Source organism: Plecotus auritus (genome assembly GCF_963455305.1).
Source record: "Plecotus auritus genome assembly, chromosome: 1".
Lineage (NCBI taxonomy): Eukaryota > Metazoa > Chordata > Mammalia > Chiroptera > Vespertilionidae > Plecotus > Plecotus auritus.
This window is the reverse complement of record NC_137770.1, coordinates 34017724-34044715: the sequence shown is the minus strand read 5'-3', so window position 1 is coordinate 34044715 and position 26992 is coordinate 34017724. Positions and strand designations below refer to the sequence as shown.

General features: G+C 46.5%; 1 protein-coding gene across 6 annotated transcripts in view; it reads right to left on the bottom strand.

The window, feature by feature from the left end:
- Positions 1 to 26992, bottom strand: part of SPTB (spectrin beta, erythrocytic) — a 133755-nt gene that overhangs the window by 65473 nt on the left and 41290 nt on the right. For 5 of the 6 annotated variants that reach the window (XM_080645255.1, XM_080645254.1, XM_080645259.1 and 2 more), the window contains one exon: positions 10985 to 11183. In XM_080645255.1, the coding sequence (XP_080501381.1) occupies positions 10985 to 11132 (148 nt within the window). In that variant the 5' untranslated portion in view covers positions 11133 to 11183. Of the gene's footprint in view, positions 1 to 10984; positions 11184 to 11331; positions 11353 to 26992 lie in introns of those variants that run through there. The other variant, XM_080645258.1, reaches the window with a different exon arrangement.

Below are 26992 nucleotides of genomic sequence, written 5' to 3'. Positions count from 1 at the left end.
GAAGCAGTGTCTCAAGTAAGGCACCAAGGAGGAGAGAATGCAGGTCTGAAGGTCATTCAAGAGGCCCGGTGCTGTAGCCCAAGCAGCACTGTGATGACTTTAAAACCCTGCGATTTTCGTCCTGTCCTGCCACTTCCCGCTGTGTGACCTCCCTCATCCATGAAGGGGCAGGGTAAGTTACCCCCGGCCTCCTTCAGAGTGCCCGAGAGTCAGCCAGATCATCTGGATAACAAGCACCGAGAACACGGAGCAGCTGAGCAAACACCGAGTGCTGTTATTGGGTGTGCAGGTGACGGCTGCATGGAAACACGGCACTCTCTGGGACTGCGGGGCACAGAGGTCGAGATGCCCAGGACTCAGCCTCAGCCCCGTCTTTAGCGAATAGAGAGAATTTCTGGAGAATCCACTGATTTGCTAGAAAGGATCGCTTCACTTTCCCAAGCCAGGAAGCAGAGCTCCACAGTTCAGGGTGAAGAGGCATGCAGGTCAGCGCTGCTCCGCAGGTGCCTTCTCCGCAGGCCGCCAGAGGTGGAAAGGCCTGAGTATCATCGGGTTCAGCCTCTCACTTTCCAGGGAGGAAACAGAGGCCCTGACTTGGCCAAGGTCACTGAGTGAGAGGAAGCCCATGACAACAGCAGGAGGACAGAAGAAGCACTTTGCTGGGACGGATCATTTTCTCTTCCACACGGCCACCAAGCTGGCTCACACTGCCACTTCTTCCTGGACTACTGTGCCTCCTCCCCACAACCTGTTCTCCCACTGAGGTCAGAGTGACCTTTAAAACCCCTAATGCAGTGGTCGGCAAACTCATTAGTCAACAGAGCCAAATACCAACAGTACAACGATTGAAATTTCTTTTGAGAGCCAAATTTTTAAAACTTAAACTTCTTCTAACGCCACTTCTTCAAAATAGACTCGCCCAGGCCGTGGTATTTTGTGCAAGAGCCACACTCAAGGGGCCAAAGAGCCACAGTTTGCTGACCACGGCCCTAATGTAACCATGTCGATTCCCTGTGAAAGCAGGTTGATGGGCTGGGAGGAGCTCCAAGTTCCCCTGAAGGCCAGGGCTCCAGTCCTGAGAGCCCAGAGCTCTCCCTGCTAATGGCTTCCACCCTGTGATTCTGCAACCCTGCCATTCCTTGGCAAATAATCCCCACTTTAAATTCCCTAGCCACTCCTTTTTGAATATATATATATACACACATATCCTATCTAATAAAGAGGGAATATGCTAATTGACCATTACTCTGTCACAAAGATGGCTGCACCCACAGCTGAGGCCAAGTTCCCATAAGGAGCCTTAATGAGCAATCAGCAGGGACCTGAGGCTACACCCCTGTGGGGCTTGACAGGGGACCTCAAGGTGTGCTTCTTGTCCTGGTGCTGGTCTAGGGGACCTCAGGCCCCGCACCCCGCCCCAGCACCAGGCCAGGGACCTGAGGTTGCATCCCCCTGCCTGGCTGGGCTTGACAGAGGACCTCAGACCGTGCCCCCCACCCAGCGGGGCTTGACGGGGGACCTCAAGGTGCACCCCCAGTGCTGGGTCAGGGGAACTCAGGCCGTGCCCCCGCCCAGTGGGGCTTGACGGGGGACCTGAGGCTGCCCCCCCCCTCCCGGTGCTGGGCTGGGGGACCTGAGGCTGTGCCCCCCGCCTGGCAGGGCTTGACCGGGGACCTAAGGCCATGCTCCCCACCCAGCGGGGCTTGACAGGGGATCTCAGGCTGTGTCCCCCACCTGACGGGGCTTAACGAAGGACCTCAAGGCACAGCCCCCGCCCCGGTCTGGGCTGGGGGACTGCAGGCCATGCACCCGTCTTGGCTCAGGGCCAGGGGACCTGAGGCTATGCCCCCTGCCTGGCAGGGCTTGACAAGGGTGGGACTGGCTGGGTCTGGATCTAGCCCAATGGGGGTGGGGGGCGGCCGGGTCTGGGTCTCATGCAATTTTGAGGTGCATGTGGGTGGGCGGGGACTTGACTCTGGGTCCCCTGATGAGCCCCAGACTCTGATAGGAGGAAGGTTTTCATATACATTTTACTAATTTTCTTTCATCTCTGACACTTCTATCATAGAGAAAGGGCAAATAGCAATATTAAATTATTTCCTCTAATCCCCTTTTAATGTGCATGAATTTCGTGCACCAGGTCACTAGTGTGTGTGTGTGTGTGTGTGTGTGTGTGTGTGTGTGTGTGTGTATGTGTATGTATAAAATTGATTTCAGAGAGGGAGACAGAAACATCAATGATGAGAGAGAATCACTGATTCTCCTGCACAGCCCACAAGGGGGATGGAGCCCACAACCCAGGCATGTGCCCTGACTGTGCAAGAAGCCACCCACTGTGCATACTATCATGAGAGTGCACCATGGAATGCAGAAGGCTGATGGAAGCAGGGCTAACACCAAGCACCATTGTTCTGTTGAGATAGCGGTGACTTGAAGCAATTTCCTGACCTAATAGCGTCAAAATAAATGTTTACTGAACCTTACTGATCTTTACTGATCTTTATTGACCTTAGAGACGTCTGTCTGCTACCTGTTTGCTGTGCTTTACTGAGGGCAAGATGTGTATCTAAAATTGAATAAAAAGCGGATAAGGCCAGGTTTCAGTGTGCCTCTCCAAGAGAGAGGTCTCCACCTGGCACTCCATGCCTTCTAAATTCACATTTCTTGTATAGTATTTTCATTTGTGCGTCGGCCCCTTCTTCAGATCCTGAACCCCCGCCTCAAAGGCTGTGGCATGACTGTGAATTGAACCGTGGTTGATGCTCAACCACTGAGCCACACCAGTTGGGCCAGCCACTCTTCTTGAGTTTCCTGTTACTTCCTGCCCGGACCCTTGAAGACAGCCATAGCCTATTAAGGGCCCCTGCAATGTGGCTCCTGCCTGCCCCTCCTATCTCCACCCACTATTCCCCTCATGCTCAAACAAGCCCCTACTCATCCTTGGATGACTTATAAGCTATAGGTTATGCTATAAACTCACAGTTCTCAGTAAACGTTCATTGCATTATCATGTCTTGTCATTATTGCACATGTCTGTAGGTCTATAAACACATGTGATTATTTTATCTACTTCCTTCTCATTAGACTGTACAATGACATTCCTTGGTTGATCTAGTTTCCAGAGTCTGAAGGCCAAAGGGTTTGGAGGCAAAATGCTCCCAGAGATTTGGCTGCTACCAAGCCTCCCTGTCATTCTCTCTCAGTGATACGATTAAAAGGGAAAATGAACAATTGCTACGGATGCTCTGAAAACACCACCTCTTTGGCCAAGCAGCATGCACGGGGCCCATTGCAGGGGGTAAGGGGAGTGGGTGCTGGCTGCTCCCAGGAGCCGTGAGCACAGCCAAGGCCTGGGGCAAGAGCCTGCCTTTGGGAACGGAGCTGACAGCCCACAGGAATGTCCCAAAGATGGAGGAGGCTATTAGCATGGCTCACTGACTGCACCGCATGGGGAAGGAAGAGAGTCTTATTATTAACCTCAGTGTATTAATATTTGATCAAGCGTCTCCCGATGATAATCATCCAGAGAAAGGGAGCCTTTGTTCTGACAGCTCTTATCAAGAGGGGAGAGGGGACCACGGGAGAGGTGTCATGTGCTGGGCAGGACCACACAGTGCAGGTGGCACACTGGCCTCCCTTGTAGGTTTGTCTGCGCAGGTAACTGGAGGTTTATCTGCACAGTGGCCTATCTAGGGGAGGGAGGGAAATTCACAATGGCTGACCTCCAAGAGGAAGCTGCTGAGCCAATTTTTTTCCTTCAGACAGTACACTGAAATGATGGTTAATAATTTTATTTTATTATTTTTTTAAATTTAATAAATCGTTATTGTTCAGATTATTATAATTGTTCCTCTTTTCCCCCCCATAGCTCCCCTCCACCCGGTTCCCACCCCACCCCATGCCCTTACCTCCCCGCCACTGTCCTCATCCATAGGTGTACGATTTTTGTCCAGTCTCTTCCCGCACCCCCCACACCCCTTTCCCCCCGAGAATTGTCAGTCTACTCCCTTTCTAGGCCCCTGATTCTATTATATTCACCAGTTTATTCTGTTCATCAGATTTTTTATTCACTTGATTTTTAGATTCACTTGTTGATAGATATGTATTTGCTGTTCATAATTTTTATCTTTACCTTTTTCTTCCTTTCCTCTTCTTAAAGAATATCTTTCAATATTTCATATAATACTGGTTTGGTGATGATGAACTCCTTTAGCTTTCTCTTATCTGTGAAGCTCTTTATCTGACCTTCAATTCTGAATGATAGCTTTGCTGGGTAGAGGTTGTAGGTTCTTGCTATTCATCACTTTGAATATTTGTTGCCACTCCCGTCTGGCCTGCATAGTTCCTGCTGAGAAATCAGCTGACAATTGTATGGGTGCTCCCTTGTAGGTAACTAACTGTTTTTCTCTTGCTGCTTTTAATATTCTCTCTTTGTCTTTTGCTCTTGGCATTTTAATTATGATGTGTCTTGGTGTGGTCCTCTTTGGATTCCTTTTGCTTGGGGTTCTGTGCACTTCCTGGACTTGTAAGTCTATTTCTTTCACCAGGTGGGAGAAGTTTTCTGTCATTATTTCTTCAAATAGGTTTTCAGTATCTTGCTCTCTCTCTTCTTCTGGCACCCCCATAATTTGGATGTTGGTATGCTTGAGGTTGTCCCAGAGGCTCCTTACACTATCTTCAAATTTTTGGATTCTTTTTGCTTTTCCAGTTGAGTGTTTTTTGCTTCTTTGTATTTCAAATCTTTGACTTGATTCTTGCGGTCCTCTAGTCTGCTGTTAGGTCTCTGTATAATATTTTTATTTCAGTCAGTGTATGTTTAATTTCTAGTTGGTCCTTTTTCATATCCTCGAGGGTCTCACTAAGTTTATCGGCCTTTTCTAGAAAATTCCTGAAAAATCTTATAACCTGGTTTTGAACTCTATATTCAGTTGTTTACTTTCCTCCATTTCTTTCATTTGTGATCTGTTTCTTTGTGATCTTTTTCATTTTCGCTGCTATCCTGAGTTGGTAGAGTAGCTTTGTGTACTAGGTGTCCTATAGGGCCCAGTGGCTCAGCCTCCCCAGTTACCTGAGGTGGACACTCTTGGTGCACCCCTTTGTGGACTGTGTGCACAGCCTCGTTGTAGTTAAGTCTTGATTGTTGTTGGTATCACTAGGAGGAATTGACCTCCAGGCCAATTGGCTTTGAGGATCATCTGTGTCTACGATGGGAGAACTTCTGAGCTGGAGACACCCTTATGAGACAAGACTTGCAAAATTGCAAAAGTCTTTGTGCTCAGCTTGGATGGGGTGGAGTCTCAGGGTGGAGCAGACAGCCTTGGCTTCCCATCAGCCCTGCCCTATGAGGCCCCCGGGTCTCAGTGTCTTTCGGTAATTGCTGCAAGTACCTCTGAGAGAATGCCGCCCTCGAGTTTCACCCGCTGCCAGACAGTCCAGTTTCTCCCCAAATGAGTCTGGGTTCCCAGAGTCTCACCCGGAACTGCAGTTCAGTGCAGTCGGGAGCTTCCGTCTCCCTCCCGCTTGAGAAAGCCAGCCACGCACTCAGCCGCCAGTCCTCTCCATGCACTCGCGTCTCTGTACCTCAGCCTTTTGCAGCTCCTCTGAGTCTCAGTGTGCTTTTCTCTTTCCTTCTAGTTGTAGAATTTCCACTCAGCCAGCTTTCCTGTGGTTCTGGATGGTGTCCATTTTGTCTTTTAGTTGTAGTTTTGAAATTGTTGTGCGAGGCAGCAGTTTAGGTGTTTACCTATGCCACCATCTTGGTTTCCCTCTTGGTTAATAATTTTAGATATTCCCGTGAATAGTATATTTTCTCAAAGTATAGTCTCTAAATGAAACTCCATTTCACGTTTTGAAATCTGACAAGAAAACACTTTAAAGACCTCTCACTAATGACACCATCTCTGTTCTCACAGGTAGCTTAAGAGAGACATAAGGACCATAAACACCTGATGCCTTGGTCGCCAGCAGCTGCATCTGAATTTATCAACTTAACAGGCTGCCAAGAAGCTGCTGATCCCCACCACAGTGTGGTCAAACCCTGCTCTCTAAAATAAATCATTCACCCTCTGGACATAAAGCCTTTCTCAGGCAATTGGGTACCGGGACTCAGTGTCATCCTGGTACAGGTGGGGAAAGGAGTTGAGGGAGAGGCTAAGCATCATCTTTTACCACCAAAGTCAGGAAGGAACCCAACAACCCTCTCCAGAAAGTTCCTGGGGAGCCACGGTGGGTGGGCAGGGAGCAGCAGGGTCTGAGAACCACGGTCCTAAGGCTCTGAGGGAACACCTGTCAATCACAGAACTTGACCTTGGGGCCTGGGCACAATGGGTCTGGAAGGTGTTCAAGGTTCAAAGTGGCAGCAACTCCATGATTCAGAGCACAGGACGCAGCTTGCAGTGCACCTGCTGTCCTTCTGCATTCTCTGAATTGTCCTCAACCAACCTCGCCACTCGGCCTCATCTCATTTCTAGCAAAAAGGCTACAAAGAGAGAATGCAGCAAGGAAGCACATCTCTAGTTTGAAGCATCACTTGGATTCCAATTTTGAGTGGGCTACACAATTTGGTGCACTATGTTGGAAAGGGGAGCTCTGTGTAGTTTGCCCCTCAGTAATTGTTCAACAGGCCAAAGAAGAGGAGGAAGGGCATGTTTGGCCCTCCTTCTTACAGGTCTTCTCAGGCGGCCCTGGGCTGCAACCTTCCAGAGGCCTCTGTGCACCATGGAGCTGAGATGCCAAGCTGTGTGCAAGTGTGAGGCAGGGGGAGCAGGAGGGAGGAGAGAGGGAGGGGAGGGAGGCTGGTGCACAGGGTTTCTCTTTGCAGGGCACCTTTCTGTGGCATTGCTCCTCTCCTAGCTGGGCCACATCTGCTCTGAGCCATTGGGGTACACAACCAGGTGTGAGGAGGTGTGCAGGCAGGCGGAGGCCTCCCCTGGGACGAGGAGAGAGTGCACAGAGGGCGGGCATTCTGGCTGGGAAATTCCCTTGCAGCCTGCAGTGCTCCATCCCTCCTCCAGGTGCCACAAATGTTTACTGAATGGCTGCCAGTTTGAAAAGGGGAAGGACAGGCAGGGGGTGTGACAATGAGATGACTCTAGGAGGCACTGAGAGCTTTTCTACTGTAACACTAAGGCTGGAACCTTTTGGAGGGATAGGAATTTGGCCTGTTCAGCTGCTCCCTTCCTCTAACCTTTCAAAGCAGATCCAAAGAGTGGCCTGCCTGGGGAGGTGCCAGAACCATCAAAGCAGAGGACAGCTCCCTGTTCAGGAAGAAACCTCATGGCCACTCACCACAGAACCTCAAAAAGTGCTGCCAGCTTTAGAAGCTGACATCGAGAGCTAACGTCTGCCCAGGGAACCTACTGGGTAAATATTCCTGCTGGGCTCCCAGCCCTCCCCTTGGCATTTGCCAAGGTCAAATCCATCTTCTCCCAGGAGCTTTCTGCAGCCTGTTCCTCCCACTTTCCCTGACCCCATCCCACTTTCACTTTAACCAGGCTGATCTGCAGTTTCAAATCCAGAGTAATTCATTCTGGAGAGGTCAAGGTGGTGGTTTCCACACAGAGTAACCAGATGGCTTGTTAATCCTGGCCCAGGGAGGGAGAGCTGGGGATGATCAGAGAGGCAGAATAGGGGCTGCTTCCTTTGGGGCTGAGAGAAAGTTGACTGAGAGGCAGAAAACATGGGAGTCCAGTTAACCAAATGCAAATCTTCTAGCTACAGGTCACTAAGCAGAGACGGACTCACAGGAGCTGCTATACCAGGAAGAGCATTTAACAAGCTCATCCTTTGGTTCCTCAGGCCGATGGAGGAGACACACAGCTGGGATCCTGGCTGGCTGGCCTTAAGGAGAACGCTCTGGTAGCACGGGGCTTCATCCTCATGGGCACTGGGTCTCTGGGGACGAAGCCGAGAGCTCCAAACACAAGCTTCAGCCTAATTTCCCCAGTCCCTGGTTCTTTTCTCCAACCCAGGCCTTCTAAGAAAAAAGAGGGTTAAGAGGGAAGAAACTGACCCTGGAGCAGGCCAAGGTCACTGGGCCAAAGAATGAATTAATGATCTTGAATGTCTGAAGTTGGTAGAAGAGAAAGGACAGAAAGATACTAAGATTTCCTATAAATACAAACATTCATTTGCCTAGTATTTTATTATTAATAAGAAGCTTTTATCAACTTCCTCTTATTGGATATGCACAGCCTTGGGAAAGCACTGCTGTCCTGATGTTATGAAACATGAAATGGATCCAGAGGTCCTCCGTAGCAGTAGCATTGGAGGTGGAACCAGGACTTGGATCTGGGACTTGTGACATTTTCCTCTTTACCCAGGACCTTCGATTTCAGAAGGAAAAGGCCAGGCCAGCCTTGCCGCATATACCCACAGAGCAGACCACCACCGTCTTATAAGAAACAGAACCAAGCGCCTTCCTTGCCGGATTCCTCTTGGGAGTGGAGGTGGTCGTGCAGCACTCGGAAATGATGGGAACCGCGGGTGGCTGCCGCAGCCCAAGCCTCTTTGGAAAGACTGACCTGCCTATTCTGCCCAGGCAGCTCCAAAAACAGTCTTGAAGAGGAAAATGCCGAGAAGTTAAAACTGGGGGGACGGGCATTTCCTTTCTCTGCTCTGCCTACCCACCGGAATGGGTCCACTGGCCATTCTGCTTTGGACCTTCTCAAAGCTTTGGCTTCTCCCACATTCACTCAGAGTGGCCCCTTAGGTTTTTGTTTGTTTTAAAAAATCCTGAATGGACCCCAAACTTCCATGTTTACTTGTTAGCCAGATGTTCTCTTCTTTTCTTTTTTAAAAAAGGAATATATTTTTATTGATTTCAGAGAGGAAGAGAGAGGGAGAGAGATATAGAAACATCAATGATGAGAAAGAATCATTGATCGCTGACTCCTGTACGCACCCTCCTGGGGATCGAGCCCACAACCCGGGCATGTGCCCTGACCAGGAATTGAACCATAACCTGATTCATAGGTCAACTGAGCCATGCCAGCCGGGCTAGTCAGATGTTCTGAATTGTTAAGGTCCATGCAACTCTGCACACTGTGGTTCCTCTCTCCTAGGCAGGACATTCAGATTCTATGGGAGATAGGTGAGGAACAGGCAAGGCTGGCGGAGACTCTTTCCTTATCAACCCATTTCCACTAGTTTCCTGGGCTGCTCATCAGACCTGGTTATACTTATAGGCCAAGTGGACAAACTCTATCCGCCTGTCAGAGTCACATGCACCCTTCAGTCCCAGCCCAAGCCACCTCCTCCACAAACAAGTCCTTGATTCTTTCTGCAGCTCTTCCTTTGCTCTTTCATTGCTTTTTAATTATGTGTCTATCCTACGGTTCTTCTCTAATTCTACTTGTGCTAATTAATTATAATCATCGTTCATTTTCCCTAATAGATCAGAAACTCCTTAGAGACAGATACTATGTAGAATTCATCTCTGCGCTTCCCCCTCCACTCTCATGTCTGGCCAGGGGCTTAGCTTTGCACATAGTAGGAGTTCAATAGATAGCTGTTAAAATGGAATTTGCCTTAGTTTCTTAAAAAACAGGGTGTATGTGAAATGGATAAAATGATCCCTGCACAAAAGACAGTCCCACTCTTCAACGGCCCTATGTCAAACCTTATGGAATATGGTACCCCTCTCCCTCCAGCCACATCACCAGGGTCACTGCAGCCACATCAGCCAGCACGAGATATAAAGAAGGCACAACCGGACCGGCAAAGGCAAGAGTTCTGAGTTTGGTTATATAAAGAGGTTAAAAATTACATAAGCTAAAGCAAGGGGCTGGTGCTCTTATATGTCCTCAAGGAAAAACCAAGGAAGGATTTTGTGAGGGAGAGGGTGGCGACGAGGCAATGAAGGAAAAAGAAAGGGAGTTTCCTGCCAAGAACAAGGACACAAAGGGGGATAGCCGAGACCTGAATGGATTCCCCACGACGACAAGAGAATGAGACACCACCCCATTCCTTTTATGGGGACACCCCAGACCCTGAGGTGAAAGGTCATTATGGTCTCAGAGGGGCCTAAGGCCCTGCTTATGCCTCAAGGTGAGTTTATGCCCCAAAGGGATGTGGGAGCAGAGGGAGGGAAGTTGGAAGAGTACTAGCATGAAAGTCAGATAAAGCCATGAGCAGCAGGGTTGGTGGGAGATTCACTCCAGAAACTGCCTGTGGGAAAGCCTTACCCGTCTTACGAGGCAGAAGATGGGAACAAGCAAGGAGTGGGGGAAACAAGTCAGATTTGGGCCCATCACTGGTAGAGCAGGTGAAACAATCCACCCCTACACCACCCCATATAACTCAAACTCTCTTCATTGGCCAAGGACTGAGGGTCAGAATATAGCTCCCCTGGGCCAGGCTCCAGGGAGGCAGTGTGCACAGGGGTTGTTGGGAGATGGTGGTGGTGGGGGGGTGGGGGATTTCAAGAATCAGATCTCAGCCAGCAAGGGGAGGAAATCTATTCTGAACCTGCTAAGTAAAAATCTAATTTAATTCCAGTTTCAGGATAAGAGGTTTAGTCCAGAAAATACTCCTTTCCGAGGCAGTGTGGGAGGATGTTATCTGTTCTCAATTTTCTATCAAATCGCTCTTTCCCTTTGGGACCACAGAGAGGATGAGGCAGTTCCTCCATCCAGGAGACTGAGGTGCATACGGAGGCCCCACACAGCTCTGCCCGCTGTCCATCCCCTCGCACTCTTCTTCGCCCAGACTTCCTCTTACTTCTGACTGTGGCCACAGGTCATGCAGGGCACAGGCAGAGGGCAGGGCTCCACTGGCACCCTCTCCCGCCTGGAGGAAGTGCAGGACACATGGAGCAGAGGCTGCCGGAGCCTGCGCTCTCTCCCCAGGGGGCCCAGCCTCTCTGAGCCACGCAACCACGTTTCCATCACCGCCCTGCCAGGGCTCACACCAATGCACACAGAGGATTCACCACGGGCAAGGAGGTGAATGAACCTCCCCTAACCCCCACAGCCCCAAACGGTACCTGCCAAGGCCTTGATCCGGGACCTCTCAAAGAGCCTGGCCGAGCTGTTGTCATTATCCAGCTCATCGTCCGGGGCATCCCAGCGGGCATTGATCCGGCTGTACGGTGGCTGGTTGGCCACGTTTTCAAACTCCGTGGCTGATGTCATGTCAGCAGGCTCTCAGCAGCTACGCCTGCCTCAGTCTTCATGGAAGAGTCCCTGGGAGGGGCGGGGACAGCAACACAGTCAGGGGTTAGCTCCCACCCCCTTGGACTTTTTCTCAGGGGAAACTTATTTGGAGCACCCATCAGGAGTAGATCCTTGTAGGAGCAGCACACAGTGCCATCTGCCTGGCCATGCTTCCTACCCGGGTCTCTGGCTCCTTGGATATAAAATATTGCAGCAGCAGCAGCAACAGTAACAGCGGCAGTGGCGGCGGGGACAGAGAGCTGATGCAGCAAGGGTCAGGATGGCCAGCAGGTGGAGACATGAGTCGCAGCAAGCCGGCTTCCTCCAAACTCACCGCCACTGCTGTGGAGCCCGGAGCCCGAGAGGGCAGCTCTCCTGGGAGCCTGAGGCTAGCGGGACAGGCTGGGACTGGGGCCAGGACCCAACCTGGGGTGGGGGGAGACGTAAGGGGGGGGAAGCTGGAAGTTGCCTGAAGCTGACTCAAACAAGAACCAGTGCGAAGAGGGATGAATGTGAGCTTCAGGATGCCACTGGTGTCAGCAGCCCTGGCAGCTGTGCTGGGGGAGGTTTACTCCTCCCAGAGGCTGCCCAAGAGTTCTTTCCTAGCTGCAAATATTCAGAAAGCTGAGCTCTGGTTTTGCCTTTTCTGAAGTGCAACCAGGTGCTCAGACAAGGTCTCCTGTTGAATCCCAAGACAGAACAAGAAGCCCAGACGAGCCTGCTGTTCCATCAAAGCCATCAGCATGGTGGTGGGGTGGTGGTGGTGAGGGGATCCCATGGACAATGGAGCTGTGCGTGTTCATCTATACAATCAGCATGGTCATCAGGAGCCCTGGGTCTTCATTCATTCATTCATTCATTCATTCATTCATTCATTCAAATATGTACCAAATATGAGGTGGCAGGCACTATACTAGACAATTATGAGCAAGACAGAAAGGGCCCTGTCCTCATAGACCTTATATTCAGGCAGCAAGACAGATGATTAAATGAGCAATTACAATGAATGTGATGGGTGCCTCCATTGGGAAAGAATGGGAAAGGTGGGGGACTCATGGAAGCACTGGGTGTCAGGGGAAGGGAAGTTTAAGCTGATTCCCAAAGGAAGCTTGGAGGCACCCCATGAAGGGGTATATGGAAAGGGACGAGTCCCAACAAAGGGAAGAAAGAGCAGGAGCATGGTTCTGAAAGTGAGAAAGAACATGGCAAAATTAGAAGCCGTGCCATGTAACTAGAGGGTGAGGACCGGGTCAGGGAGAAAAGTGGGACAGGAAGCTAGAGGCACCAGGCTAGGTCCTGAAAGTCTGGGGCCTTTGGAAAATGACTAGCTTCCTTTAGCCTTAATTTCCTCCCCTGTACCTGCCATTCGATCATCTCCCCAGGGACCTTAAAGGACTCCAAGGTCAAGTTTGTAAGAGAGGACAGGGAGCCCAGAGCCTTCGAGTCCAAGAGAGCAAAGGGAGGTGCGTGGGGAGGCTGCAAGGCAAATGACACGTGTCTACAACTAGTGAGCTGTCAGGTAAACCACTCCCTCCACGAATATATGCACCACACACACACACATGCACTCATATCACAAACACAGACACACACTCTGACATACACACTCACCCAAGCAGGCACGCATTTGAAGAAGAAATGAAGCAAGCTCACCAATCCAATCATAATTGCAGGGCTAGAGCCGTTGTTTTTCCGACAGAATCACTTCACATTCTTTTCCCCACTCTGATTAATCAATCCCACCACATCCCTTTGAGGTGAGACATGAGCCAGAATTATCCACTCTAATTGCACAAGGGAGAAAACCAAGCCTACTGCAATGAGGCCTCCCCAAGGTCATCCAGGGAATTACTGCTGTGGCTGGGACCACAGGCCAAGCTGCAGCCCGTTCACCCCCCTCGGCCAGGCCGATCCTAAGGAAGCAAGTGGGAAAAGAACACGGTACATGGGGACAGAGGGCATGCCCCAGCGTCCAGGAGTTGGCAAAGGTGTTTGCTACTCAGGGAAGGGAAGGTGGAAGGTGGAAAAGCCAGTCATTATCCCAAACACACATGTCCTGCGATGCCAGGCCTGTACCCAGAACAGCCCTGTCCTTTTGGAAAACCTACCATCTTCTACAGATGTACATGCTACTTCCAGGGCTGGCATTTCCCACCCAACTGGCTGGGCCAAGGTAGTTGGGAAGGAGTCCCAACTCCACATGCCTTTCCCCACGTTCCTCAGGGGCACTACAGCTGGCTCTGAGCAGGAGAGGGACTGACAGGCCCAGGGATCCAGTACTGAGAAGGCTGAGCTGCCAGATGCAAGAGGCAAGGTGAGATCGGATCCTGCGTGCAGGAGGTAACCAGACCCTGGCTCTCCTTGTCTTGGGCTATTTTTAAGAGTGGCTGCGAGAGGCCCAGGCCACGGGGCTGGGGGAGTGAGATTACCTTTGCCGTGGCTCCGTAAATAAGTCTGCCCCAGAAAGATGAGCCTGAGCAGGCAGCCCAGCGGCCCAGCATTCGAGACAAGATTGATGGCCCCGGTGCAGAAGAGCAGCCACTAGACAGCAATTCATCCTGCTTAAAATCGCCATGCCTCCTGTGACTGCGGCTCAGGGAAGGCAGCAGCCAGGCCACGCTCTGCCCGGACGTGAAAAAACACACGTGTGTCTAAATATACAAGTCTAGAGTTTTCTTTCTTTGTTTTTGTATTTTCTAGCAGGCTCAAGTCCCTGAAGACAAACACCAAGGAAAGAAGATTCAGAAACTAAAGGGAGGCCCTCTTCTTCCTGCACCCCACCCCCCGCCCCGCCATGCCCACCCCAGCAGCCTGCCCAGATGGCATTCCATCAGAGCCAAGAAGATGGGGGGGGGGGGGCGGGCGGTGCATAGCGGCAAGGGGAGAATCTTGGAGAATTTAAGTGTGAGCAGCAGAAAATAAGAAAATAAAAAAACTACAGATGGTTATTCTAGAAAACCAAACCAAAACCACACACACACACACACACACACACACACACACACACACACACCACAAAACCTTGATGCCTGAAACCAAATTTAACCCAGTGTCACCCATGTCTATTTCCATTACTATCAAAATGTCCCTTTGAAGGCCTAGCAATAAAGAAGCCATCAGGACAGAAAAGAATAGCATATGTTGGGGGCTCATGGTGTGGATAACTAACCAAATGGGGAGTTATGGAAATGACATCTAAATTGATATCTGAGGGGAACTTGGAGATGAGCCGATCTGGTCACGTTTGGAAAGCTGTCAGTCATTTGGGCATCCAGAGTGGCCCTCTGAGGATGAAGGGCAGCAAGCACACGGCTAACAGTAGACTCCACACTGTACCTCACTCCCCTGCCAGGAAACCCAGGAAAAAAAAGGCCCAAGGAGTAGTTCCTTGTTCAATAACTTCCCAATTCACCCCCAAGCTTCCAAGAAGTCCTCATAACCTGTCAGCATCTGGTCAATCTATAGGTGGGTCTCTTCTGGCCTGTGTGACTCTGTCCATGAAAGCCCACCTTTCCCGCCCATCTACCTGCCTGTCTAGTAGCGGGGCAAGCCTGTCTCTAAATGCAGAGTCCCTCACCCAGTGGGCTCTGCCAGCCTGACCCCCGGTTATATCTTGGGCAGGATGGGTCTCTAGAAGACTTGCCCACAGCTCAGTACTGAAAAGCTCATCTGACTGCACAGGGCCCTCACTGGCAGAAGGCACGCCTGCTTGGTTAGTAGATTTCACAACATCACTGACGAAACCCACAGCTCCACCCTTCCCACGTGTGCCCAAGAACCCATCCGCTTCTGAGATCAGGTGTTAGGCCTCAGAATCTCCACCTCCTGTGCTATGCCCAGTTAATCCCCTGGTGGCTGGAACCCAAGAAGCGGCTGCAGTGGCTGCTGCAGCCCTAGCTAGAACTCACCTCGGCCCTCCCCACAGTGCTGAGCACAAGGGGATGGATGTGCTCCCTGTCCCATCTCCTCTTCTCTGGGCCACACAAATGTGTGAAGCAACAAAGCCAGTCTACTTCAGGCGTGGGAAACGGCGGGGGTGAGGGGGCATCCAGGGCGATGCCACTCTGCCTTAGCAGGGTCACAGGTGGAGGCTGTTGTAATAGCTTGGACACCATCTTCCTTAAATAGAGAGTTTAGACCCATTCTGCCTGTGTTTTCTCTCTAGCTATGAGGTTTGACCCCTTACCTGCTGTCTATTTTGTACTGCCTCCAAACCTGCTTTTTAGATATATTTTGGTACTATGACAACCCAGGTCAGGAGATTAAACCCTGAAGTTTCTCCAGTAACTTTTCTGCCAATGCATTTAAAATGCACAGTCACAGACACCCTAAATAGTCAAATATATAAACACTCACTAAAACAGCACGAGAGAATGAAATACTGAATATTGAATAAATAAAACCAGCAAGAGAGCCAGTGAGATGCCCAGTAGATTTTCAGAGCACTCTAAATCTACCTCCAACCTTACCTTCCTCCCTACCCCCAAGCTCTAGTCTGGCACCTCCCTCAGTCTACCAGACATCTCTACCTAGAGATTACAGCTCAGTCTCAATATGGCTAAGGCTGAACACATGGCTCCCAGGATAGGAGAATAAGGGGGTCTCAAGACCATGGTGATAGAGAGGCCAGGTAAGCACACCGCCTGCGGGTGATCTTTCCAGCAGATGGACATTACCTCCAGTGCCTGGACTAAGCTGCTTCCCCTCCCTCCCAGAGCACACTCTGCTTTTCCACTCTGTAGTTCCCATCCCGACCTGCCTGGCTTCCAGTTCATCAGCGGCAGGATGTGGTTTGGGTTTCTTAAAGTCTCAAGATTCCTATCCATGGTTGCTACCATCAAGGATCCCCATGCATTTGCAAGGTCCTGGTCATTCTAGCCCACTGCCATTGGAAAGGCCTTACCCAGACCCCTCTGCTCTGCTCCAGTTTCTGTCACCAGGCAGGGACATCAGGCACACATGTCCCAACTTGTCCCCTCATCATGGAAAAATCTCTTACTAAGAACTGGCTCTGGTTATGCTGCAGCTGCTGGGATGGGGGTGAAGGGTGGGATCATGGCCCCAACAGTTCTTACAGAGATTTGGTTGGGGAACAGGTGCAGCTCAGCTCTGATGTAGGGATTGTCCCGTTAGCCCTCTATCTTAACAGCATCTCTCAGTGCCTCACGTTCTACACAGAGGCAAATGTCCACTGGGAATGATTAGAGGAGACAGGAGAGGTGATACTCTTAACATACGTACATAGTTTTCAAAGACCAACCTCTATTGGGATTCCTGGGCTCAATATCTACATTCACAGAAAGCTACTACAACCCTGTAACTTTTCTTCTCTCTCCCAACTCACTTCTTTCAAGATAGACACTGGCTCCACTTGCCAAATAAGTAACATTCTGTGGTAGTTGAAGTGAAAGTTGATGTCCAATTTCTCATCTTCCATGAAGACTTTTCCAGAATGCCCACTGTGACCTCTCTCTTCTCTGATGAAAGCTGCACAGGGGGTGAGTGACATCTCAATATTGGAAGTGATCAAGAAGAGATCAAAATAATCACTGAGATGTTTTTAACGAAGTAACTGATTCAGAAAAGATCATGAAAAACAACAACCATTAGATAAGAGGTTGATGGGAGCTAAACAATAGAACCAAGTTCCCAACACTTGAATTCACTGATGAATCTTAATATCACTAAGAGCAGAACAGCTAGATACTGTGCGTCTCCTAATATGATGCAATACAAAGGACGTTGAGATCAATGACATTCTTGCCAAAAAAAAAAAAAAAAAGGTGAACCTCAATCTGATCAAGTCTTTAGAGCTAACTTCCCATTTATAGGAATTATAGGAGATCAAGAGACAACTTAAATGACAACATAAGGAAGTAAACAAATCCAGAATATGGGACATTCTACAGACAACTGACTGCATTTCTTTGACAAGTCAGTGGCATTAACACACACACACACACACACACACACACACACACACACACAGAAGAAGCAAATAGTAGGGACTGCTGTAGATAAAAAGAGATTTAGGAAATGTAATAGCTGAGTGCTTTGTGTACCCTGTTTGGATCTTGAATCAAAAATAACTATCAAAAAACACTTTTGAGACAAACAGGTAAATCTGAATACAGCTTGGTCTAGGCACTGCTGGTGATGTCCACCTGCTGGAAAGGTCACCCACAGGTGGAATGCCGGGCCTCCCCCTGCCTAGACTATGGGTTCCTTGTAGGCAGCAGCCATGTGTGTCTTACTCATTTTTGTATTCCAGTGCCAAGCACTGTGCTTGGGACAGATAGGTGCTCAAATATTCTCCTCCTAGAGACCTGAGCTCAAATTCTGGATTCTCTTTAAACCCCTCTGTCCCACCATATACCCTGACCCATGCACTGTCCATTCAGTTTTCTCACTTATGTGTAGTGAGCACTTATTTAATATTTATTCATCACTAAGACCAGTCACTGTGGCTCTGTAAAGTGTCTTCAGTTCATCGTTCCTTTATGTTCTAAAGCTTCCACTTCACTTCAGGCTCTTCCCATTCCCCACCTGCACTTGTGTAATGGTCCATTTCTGTACATGCTCAGTCTCTTTGATCCATCCTGCAATCTCTTTGATCCATCCTGCACAGCCCTTCTAATAATGACACACTTCTGCTCCATGAGCTTTCAGCAATAGTGTAGCACATAGTCTAATCCAAAGCCCTACACCATTTGGTGCTGAGCTCATATTCTCTCTTATGCTAACTCTGCTCCAACCAGGAGGGTCCAAGTGTCCCCCATCCCCACCATTGTGTCATGTGCTTCTACAACTTTATTTGTGTCATATCCCATATGCTGAAATTTAGGTACCTTTCCTCTTTCCTTGCAATTTTAAGTAAATATAATTTGCAAACATTTAGAAACACAATATTTAACATTTTCCTAGAATCTGAGTAAGGTCGCCTCTCCTCTCCTATCCAACCTCATGGATCCTCCATTGCCTCTGTGGCCTAGTGAAGGGCCAGTCAAGATGGGCTCAAGGAAAGCATGTGATGATGATCTGTGCACTCACTCCCCTCCTCAGTCCCAACCTCTTCCAGTCTCACTGCTGTGTTGGGAGAGGCCAGATCCTCATCATCCTTCCCTCTGCCCATCCTTCCAATCCTGGGAGTAAGGCGAGTCTTTAGCTCTTCTCCCTTTCATCTTCGTTTTCATATGCTCACGTCTTTCCTTTCTTACATAAAACTCCTCCTTGTCATCCTTTCTCTCCTCCCTTTCAGAGTCAAACTTCAAGAAAAAATTTACCAAGATAAGAACAGGTGATTTACAAAAAAGGAAGAGATACTCAGTTCATTCGTTACCCAAGAAACTCAGATTAAAACAAGGAGACACCCAGGCAAACATCATCCAGCTGGATAATGCCAAGGTGTGGTGACACACAGATGGGAGCGTGGGCTGGCCTAGCCATTCTGGAGGACAGCGTGCCAGTTCTCAGGCAGGTTACATATCTACAACTCTGTTTACGGACATACAGACCAAAGAAATTCTCACTCGGGTCTAAAAGGAGACTTATGGAAGAACAACTGTAATAATCTGAACAATAAAGATTAAAAAAAATAAAAAAATAAAAGGAGACTTATGAAAGGATGTTCACTGCAGCATTGATTGTGGTGGAGGAAGGTGGGTATACTAGTAACCTGGGTGTCTATCACTGGGGGACGGGTAGTAAAATGTGGCAAATGTACACATGGAGGACACTAGGCAGCATTGGAGGATCTTAAAAACATAGAATAAGAAACAGAACGAGATCCATAACACACCACTGACATAATTTAAAAATATATGCATATGAAACGACATATGTTGTAAGAACATATACAAACAAAAATAACTCTTAAAAACATGAAAATGGTTGCCTCTAGGTAGGAGAGAGAGGAATAGAAAGGTAAATGGAAACAAAAGGAAATCATTCACCCAACCAACCAGGAGAGGGGCCTTGACTAGAAAATGACAATGAACTGAGAGATATGATGGCTTACCGCTGCTGCTAAGGTAAAAATAGACACAGTATATTTATGTACATTCATGAGAGCTTCCTCATTCCATACCTAACTCCTCAATTTATTGAAACCTGACTTCCCCCATTTCTTCATAAAACTATTCTCTCCAAATGGTACCGACACTCCCCTTCCTTGTTGCTGAAAACAACAGATGGTTTTCAGGTCTTAGCTTGACTTCTCAGCAGCATTAAGCTCTGTTGGCCATTCCAACATTTCCTGAAATCACTTCCTTTGTCTTCCAGGACTTGCTCCTGGTTCTCTCAACTCTCTCTTCCTCCTTGGCCTGCCCTGTGGGCTACTTTCCCTCTACTGTCCCTTGAATGGTGAATTTCTCCAGAGTCCTATCCTAGGCCCTCTCTACTTCTTCCTGTTTACACACCCTTCTTAGGCTACTTCACTCCCATGACCTGAATAACATCTCATGATAATGGCTTCCAAATCTATCTCCTCAACTACCATCCATCACACCCTACTGCCTCTGAACATCCACCTGGCAGAGCCACAAGCCCCTCATATTCAGTATGACACCCAACTGAATCTATCACCATCCCTGTCCCACTCCTTCCTGCCATCTTTACTGTCCACCAATATCCCAGTATCTCATCAATTCATCCCCCTCCATGTCTCTCAAATCTCTAGTCTCCATCTCCACTGCTCCTTCACTTCTGGCCACCATCATTTCAAGTCTAGTGATTTCCTGCTGATTTATTTGTATCCATACCCATGCTTTATACTGCAGCCAGAAAGATCATCATAGAATACAAATACGATACTGTCACTTCCATACTTTAATAGCTCTTCTCTATCTCAGAAGAAAGTTTGAAACCCTAATAAATCAGTCCAATCTCTTCATGATCTACCACCTACCTGAACACTTTTCAACCCAACCCTTCCTCCCGCCATAAAGAACTCTATTCAGTTCCCTGGCTCTCTCTGGTCATGCTCTTCGCACATGCTGTCCCCTAAACCCAGAAACCCTCTCTTCTTTTCAGAATAATTTCTTGTCCTTTAGAATTCATCTTCGTCTTCACTCCTTCAAACCCCTTCCCCATCTCCACAAACAGCCCCTAGGGCAGCGGGGGTGCTTCTTTTAGGTTCCCATCACACTCAGTGCTCATTTTCATCCAAGTGTTTAACCACCTTGTAGGATAATAATCTACTTGTCTTTTCTAATTGACTGTAAGATACGTGAAGCCAGGGACATCCTAATTCATTCTTTTGTCCTAATTACCCAGCATAATGCCGTGTGTGTGAAATGAGACTAAAAAACGTTGAACAAATGGAGGAGAGCTGAGAAATGCAGAGCCCTTAAGAGGCTAACAGGGCTCCTGCAGAGGACACCCTATGTAGAGGCAAATTTGGAGGTCAGGGTGGCCAGGGGGCTAGAGGCGTGGCACACAGCAGTAGTGCTGTGGATTGAGTCTGGGCATCGATGCCTTGACATTGCTAATTGCTGCCCCTGCATCTTCAACCACATGTTCCTGCCATCCCTTTCCTTTGGCTAGACCGTGGCAGCAGGGATGGGCAGAGGCCACAGGGTCCAAGCTCCTATAAATGTCTGCAAATCTTGAAACCACTCAGAGCATCTCTGATTCAACCCATGCCTTCATTTCCTCACCCGAAACATGGAAGAAAGCAGCAGCTTCTCACCCAGACTTCTTCTAGACAGGGAAGCCCTACCCCACTCAGCGGCAGATCTTTTTACATTTTATAATTCTTGTGTCATAGAAATGTCAGTCATAGAGTGGTTTCCATCCATATATCTCTGCCACACAAGGGAAAAGAGCTATCTTAAAAGGTGAACCGATACATAATATATAAATTATGGGTGCCAATTTAGTTATTCATGCTAGAGCTTTTAAAATAATTAGATTAGTGTTAATCTTTTCAAAGTTGCTCAGGCCCACAAGGCCTCCTGAGGGAGCAGGTGCCGGCTAGAGGATTCCACATGCCTGACGCAGCGGGACCGTCCTGGACACACACAAACGCCTGGAAGAGCCCCGTGTCTGCCGTGCACAGCTCCCCAGGCCGGCAGCGAGAGCTCCTCTCAGCCACCAGAGTCTCTTCAGCCCCTTTCCCTGGGCTCTGCTGATGGGGAAGCACTGGCTGCTGGCACAGGCCGTCACTCTGCGGGCCACAGTCCCCGGGGAAACCTGGCTCCTTATAGGACTGTGTAGCAGAGTCTGGAATTTCCTAAGACCTTTGTGTACATTGTCCCATTTAAGAAACACCCACATTCACAAACTGTTAGATATTATTGTTGTTGTTATTTGCTGCTATTATTATTCCTATTCTATCAAAACAGAAGAGCTGGGTTGAAATCCTAACTCCTGTACTTAGTAGCTGTTTGTTCCACTATAAGTCACTTAACTCCTCTGTACCTCAGTTTCCCCAGATGAAAATGAGGGAAACACCCTATATTTCTGTAGCAGAGATTACTAGGGCCCACCAATGTCCAAATTCTACCCTTTCTGCACACAGCCTGGTGGCGTCTTCCAGTCGCCCGTGTAGTTTAGGTATGGCTGTGTAACTGAATGAGCAGGTTAATGTGCATCACCTCAAGGTCTTAGCCATAAAAATATTCCCCATAATTCTTTTACCTTTTCCCCTAAATTCCTAGAATCTAGACTATGGGACCAAGATGGAATGAACCTGATTTCCTGGATAACTGTGGGGAGCAAAGTCTCAATTTATACCTATTTACTTATATATGATGTGAGCAATAAATAAAATTTTAGTTTTTAATTCTTTATTAGAGCAGTTAGGGTATCCTAATTAATATACCCACCACTTACCACATAAAGCTGTTGTGGAGATTAAATAAAGTTATGTGAAAATGATGTATAATCTGCATAGAACCATATAGTCCTAAGGTATTGTTATTTTCAAATAATAGACAGTATCTCTTAGTATTAGGTTTGTGGGTCTAATAAGCACACTCTCATAGTAAAAGGAAAAGTATACAGTGGGTGGAGTCTATTGGCATTGCCCTGGTGCCCCTTCTGAAACTTTTCCTTTCACCCCTGCATCAAGCCTTCATGCTCTCCCAACCTCCCTTGATGCCAGGTTCCTCCACTGAGTTGAATGATCCAAGAGCCACTCCTTCAGACCTACTCTACAATCCCTTCTTTATTTTTTATTTTTATATTTATTTATTTTTTTAAAAAATATTTTTTATTGATTTCAGAGAGAAAGGGAGAGGGAGAGAGAGATAGAAACATCAATGATGAGAGAATCATTGATCAGCTGCCTCCTGCATGCCCCCTACTGGGTATTGAGCCTGCAACCCAGGCATGTGCCCTTGACCGGAATTGAACCTGGGACCCTTCAGTCTGCAGGCCGATGCTCTATCCACTGAGCAAAACCGGCTGGGGCCCTTCTTTATTTTTTAAAAGATATGTTTTTATTGATTTTAAAGAGAGAGGAAGAGCCTTTCTTTTATTGATTTTAAAGAGAGATAGAAACATCAATGAGAGAGAAACATCTACTGGCTGCCTCCTGCATGTCCCCCACTGGGGATTGAGCTGCAACCCAGGCATGTGCCTGACCGGGAATTGAACCAGCAACCTCTTGGTTCATGGGTCGATGCTAAACCACTGAGCCACATCAGCTGGGTCAATCCCTTCTTTAAATAAATTTGACTTTGATAACCTAATTCCTTCTCATTTTAAGCCCCTTAAAAGAAAGGATGCCATTTTCACCTTGGAGGTCCTTGCATATGGTAGGTGCTCAATCAGTACATAATAATAATTGGGTAGAACAAATGTGAGTATTTACCTTTCCAAGGGGCCAGAGTATCCCTTCCAGGAAACATATTAATAAGGGAAACATATTAATAGAATACCTTACTCAAAAGAAGGATATAAAAGAGGTAGTGTAGGAGCCAAACCAGGCCAATGTGTGAGAAATGGTTAGTCAAGCAGGCTACTCAGTACATTCAAATCATGCAAGGAAGGAAACTCTCTATTGCACCTCCAAGGAAAGCCAGTTGTGCCTAGAGAGTCCCTGAAAAGTGTAGACTTAATTCAATATACAACTTGTGCTAGTAGGCTGAGCCTGGGCAGGGAGAAGGAGCTATCCAAGGTTAAAGAACGTGGTGACAAGGATGTCAGAATGAAACCCATATTTCCTGTCTTCTAGAGTTATACTTAGACCTCTTAGCCTCACTGCTGACCTGGCCATCCCAAGGGCTTTGATGAATTTGCCAACCCCTATACTAGCATCTTGTAAGATTTGAGTACAGAATCAAGACATGCATTCACAAGTAGGTTGCCACTATTTATTCATTAATTCAACAAAATTTTATTGAATAATAGCATCCCAAAAACCCATGAAATACTTATGTATAAATATAATAAAATATATGTAAAATCTATAGGCTGGAAACTACAAAACACTGATGAAAGAAATGCAAAATCTAAATAAATAGAGAGCTATATCATGCCCATGGACTGGAAAATTAAATATTATTAAGATGTAGCCCTAGCTGGTTTGGCTCAGTGGATAGAGCATTGGCCTGCAGACCAAAGGGTCCCGAATTTGATTCTGGTCAAGAGCACGTACCTTGGTTGCAGGCTCCTCCCCGACCCCTGGTCAGGGCTCATGCAGGAAGCAACCAATTGATGTGTTTCTCTCACATCGATGTTTCTCTCTGTCTTTCCCTCTCTCTCTAAAAATCAATGAAAAAATATCCTCAGGTGAGTATTAACAACAACAAAAAGATGTCAATTTTCCCCAAATTAATCTACAAATTCAGTGCAATGCCAATAAAAATCCCCACAAGATTTAAAAATATAAATCCACAAGCTGATTCTAAAATTTGTATGGCAAAGCAAATAGAATAGTAAAACTATTTTGAAAAAAAAAAGAACAAAACTGGAAGACTTACATTACCTGATTTCAAGACTTACCATAAAGCTACAGTCATCAAGATAGCATAGTATGGGAAAAGGATAGACATATAGATAAAAGGAATAGAATAAAGTCCAGAAATAGACTGTCCACACACACAAATAGACTAATATAATATATACAAATGACTTTCATCCAATGTGCAAAACCAATTTAATGAAGAATAGCCTTTTCAACAAATGGTGCTGAACAACTAGACATAATATAAAAAAGAAAATAAACGTTGACCCATATTTCACACTATAAACAGAAATTAACTCAAAATAAATTATAGACCTAAATGTAAAACCTGCAATTATAAAACTTCTAGAAAAGATAAAACAGGAGAAAAATCTTAGTGATGTTAAGCAAAAAATTTTAGATAGTACACCAAAAATATGATCCATAAAAGATCAGGTAGCATAAAAGAAAAATTTGATAAATTTGGCCACCTAAAGTAAAGATGTCTGCTCTTCAAAAGACATTGTTGAGAGAATAAAAATAGACAGACTGGAAGAAAATATTTGCAAAACATGTATCTGATAAAGCACTCTGATCCTGACTATATAAAGTACTCTCAAAACTCACTGATCAGATAACAAGACCTCAAATTAAAATGAGCAAAAGATTTATACAGATATTTCATTTAAAAAAAGATATATGAGTTATAAGATACAAAATCAATATACATAAATCTGTTGCATTTATATATACTACCTAGAGGCCCAACGCACGAAATTTGTACAAGAGTAGGCCTTCCTTCCCCTGGCTGCTGGCACCAGCTTCCCTCTGGCACCCGAGACCCGGGCTTCCCCTGGCAGGCACCGGGGACCCAGGCTTCCCTCGCAGCCCTGGCTTTATCCGGATGTTCGTCTGGAAGGACATCCAGAAGGATGTCCAGTCTAATTAGCATATTATGCTTTTATTATTATAGATAACAAACTATCAGAAGAGAAATTAAGAAAACAATCCCATTTACCATTTCTTCAAAAGGGAAAAAAATTATCTAGGAGGTTGAAAGACCTACACATTGAAAACTATAAGACAAAAACTATTAATGAAAAAAATATTGAAGATAATACAAACAAATAGAAAGATATTTCATGCTCATGGAATAAAAGAATTAATGTTAAAATGTCCATACTATCCAACGCAATCTACAGATTCAATGTACTTTCTACCAAAATCCCAATGGCATTTTTCACAGAAATAGAACAAACAATCCTACAATTTATATGGAACCACAAAAGACCCTGCACAGCCAAAGTAATCTTGAGAAAGAAGAAGAAAGCTGGAGGCATCACACTCCCTGATTTAAAACTATATTCAAAGATATAGTAAGCAAAACAGTCTGCTGTTAGCATAAAAACAGACATATGGATCAGTGGAACAGAATAGAGATCCTAGGAATAAATCCAAACATATATGGCCAACTAATTTACAACAAAGGAGCCAAGAATATACAATGGGGAAAGGACAGTCTCTTCAATGAATGGTATTACACAGCTATATGCAAAAGAATGAAACTAGACCACTATCTTACACCATACACAAAAATTAACTCAAAATAGGTTAAAGACATAAATATAAGACCTGAAACCATAAAACTCCTAGAAGAAAACATAGACAGTAGACTCCTTAACATCAGCCTTAGTGATAATTTTGTAGATTTGACATCAAAAGCAAAGGCAACAAAAGCAAAAAATATATAAGTGGAACTACATCTAACTATAAAGTTTCTGCACAGCAAAGAAAACCATCAAGAAAATGACAAGGCATCCTACTGAAAAGGAGAAAATATTTGTAAATCACATATCTGATAAGAGGTTAATATCTAAAACATATAAAAAAACTAATAAAACTCAGTAGCAAAAAAAACTCTCAATAACAAATAATATGACTAAAAAATGGACAGAAGATCTAAATACACATTTTTCCAAAGAAAACATACAGATGGCCAACATGTACATGAAAAGGTACTCAGCATCACTAACCATCTGGGAAACGCAAATCAAACCCACAATGATATATCACCTCACACCCGTTAAAATGGCTACTATAAAAAAGACAAGATATAAGTGTTGGATGTCAAGAAAAAGGAACCCTTGTGCAATGATGGTGGAAATGTAAATTCGTGCAGCCACTCTGGAAAACAATATGAAGGCTCCTCAAAAAATTTAAAAAACAATTACCATATGATCCAGCAATTCCATTTTTGGGTATTTATCCAAAGAAAACACTAACTTGGAAGCATTTATACACTCATTGCAGCCTTATTTACAAAATCCAAGATATGGAAATTACGTAAGTGTGCAACAATAAATGAATGAAGAAAATGTGAGCTATATAGATATAGATTTATAATGGAATATTATCTGCAATAATAAAAGCATAATATGCTAATTAGACAACCTTCTGGACGAAGCCAGGGCTGCAGCCACGGGATTGAGGGATCCAGGCAGCCGCCTCGGCTGCAAAGGCCCACTCTTGCACGAATTTTGTGCATTGGGCCTCTAGTTCAACTATACAAAGAATAAAATCTTTACATATGCAACTATATGGGTGGACCTTGAGGGCATTAGAATAAGTGAAATAAGTCAGAGAAAGACAAATAAGGTATTACCTCATTTATATGTGGAATCTAAAACAAAACAAAAAACAAGCTCATAGGTATAGAGGACAAACCAGGTGAAGGGAGACAAAAGGTACAAACTTCCAGTTATCAACACTAATAAAAGAGTAACATGCTAATTGACAGTACCTTCGTGATGCCCACCAGCCAATCAGGAGTGAGTATGCATATTAACCCAACAAAGATGGCAGGTTAATTTGCATATGCAGGTGCCGAGTGGCAGGGGGCGGGGTAGGACACTTGCGTCATCGCCATGGTGATGACGCAGGCGTTCCACAC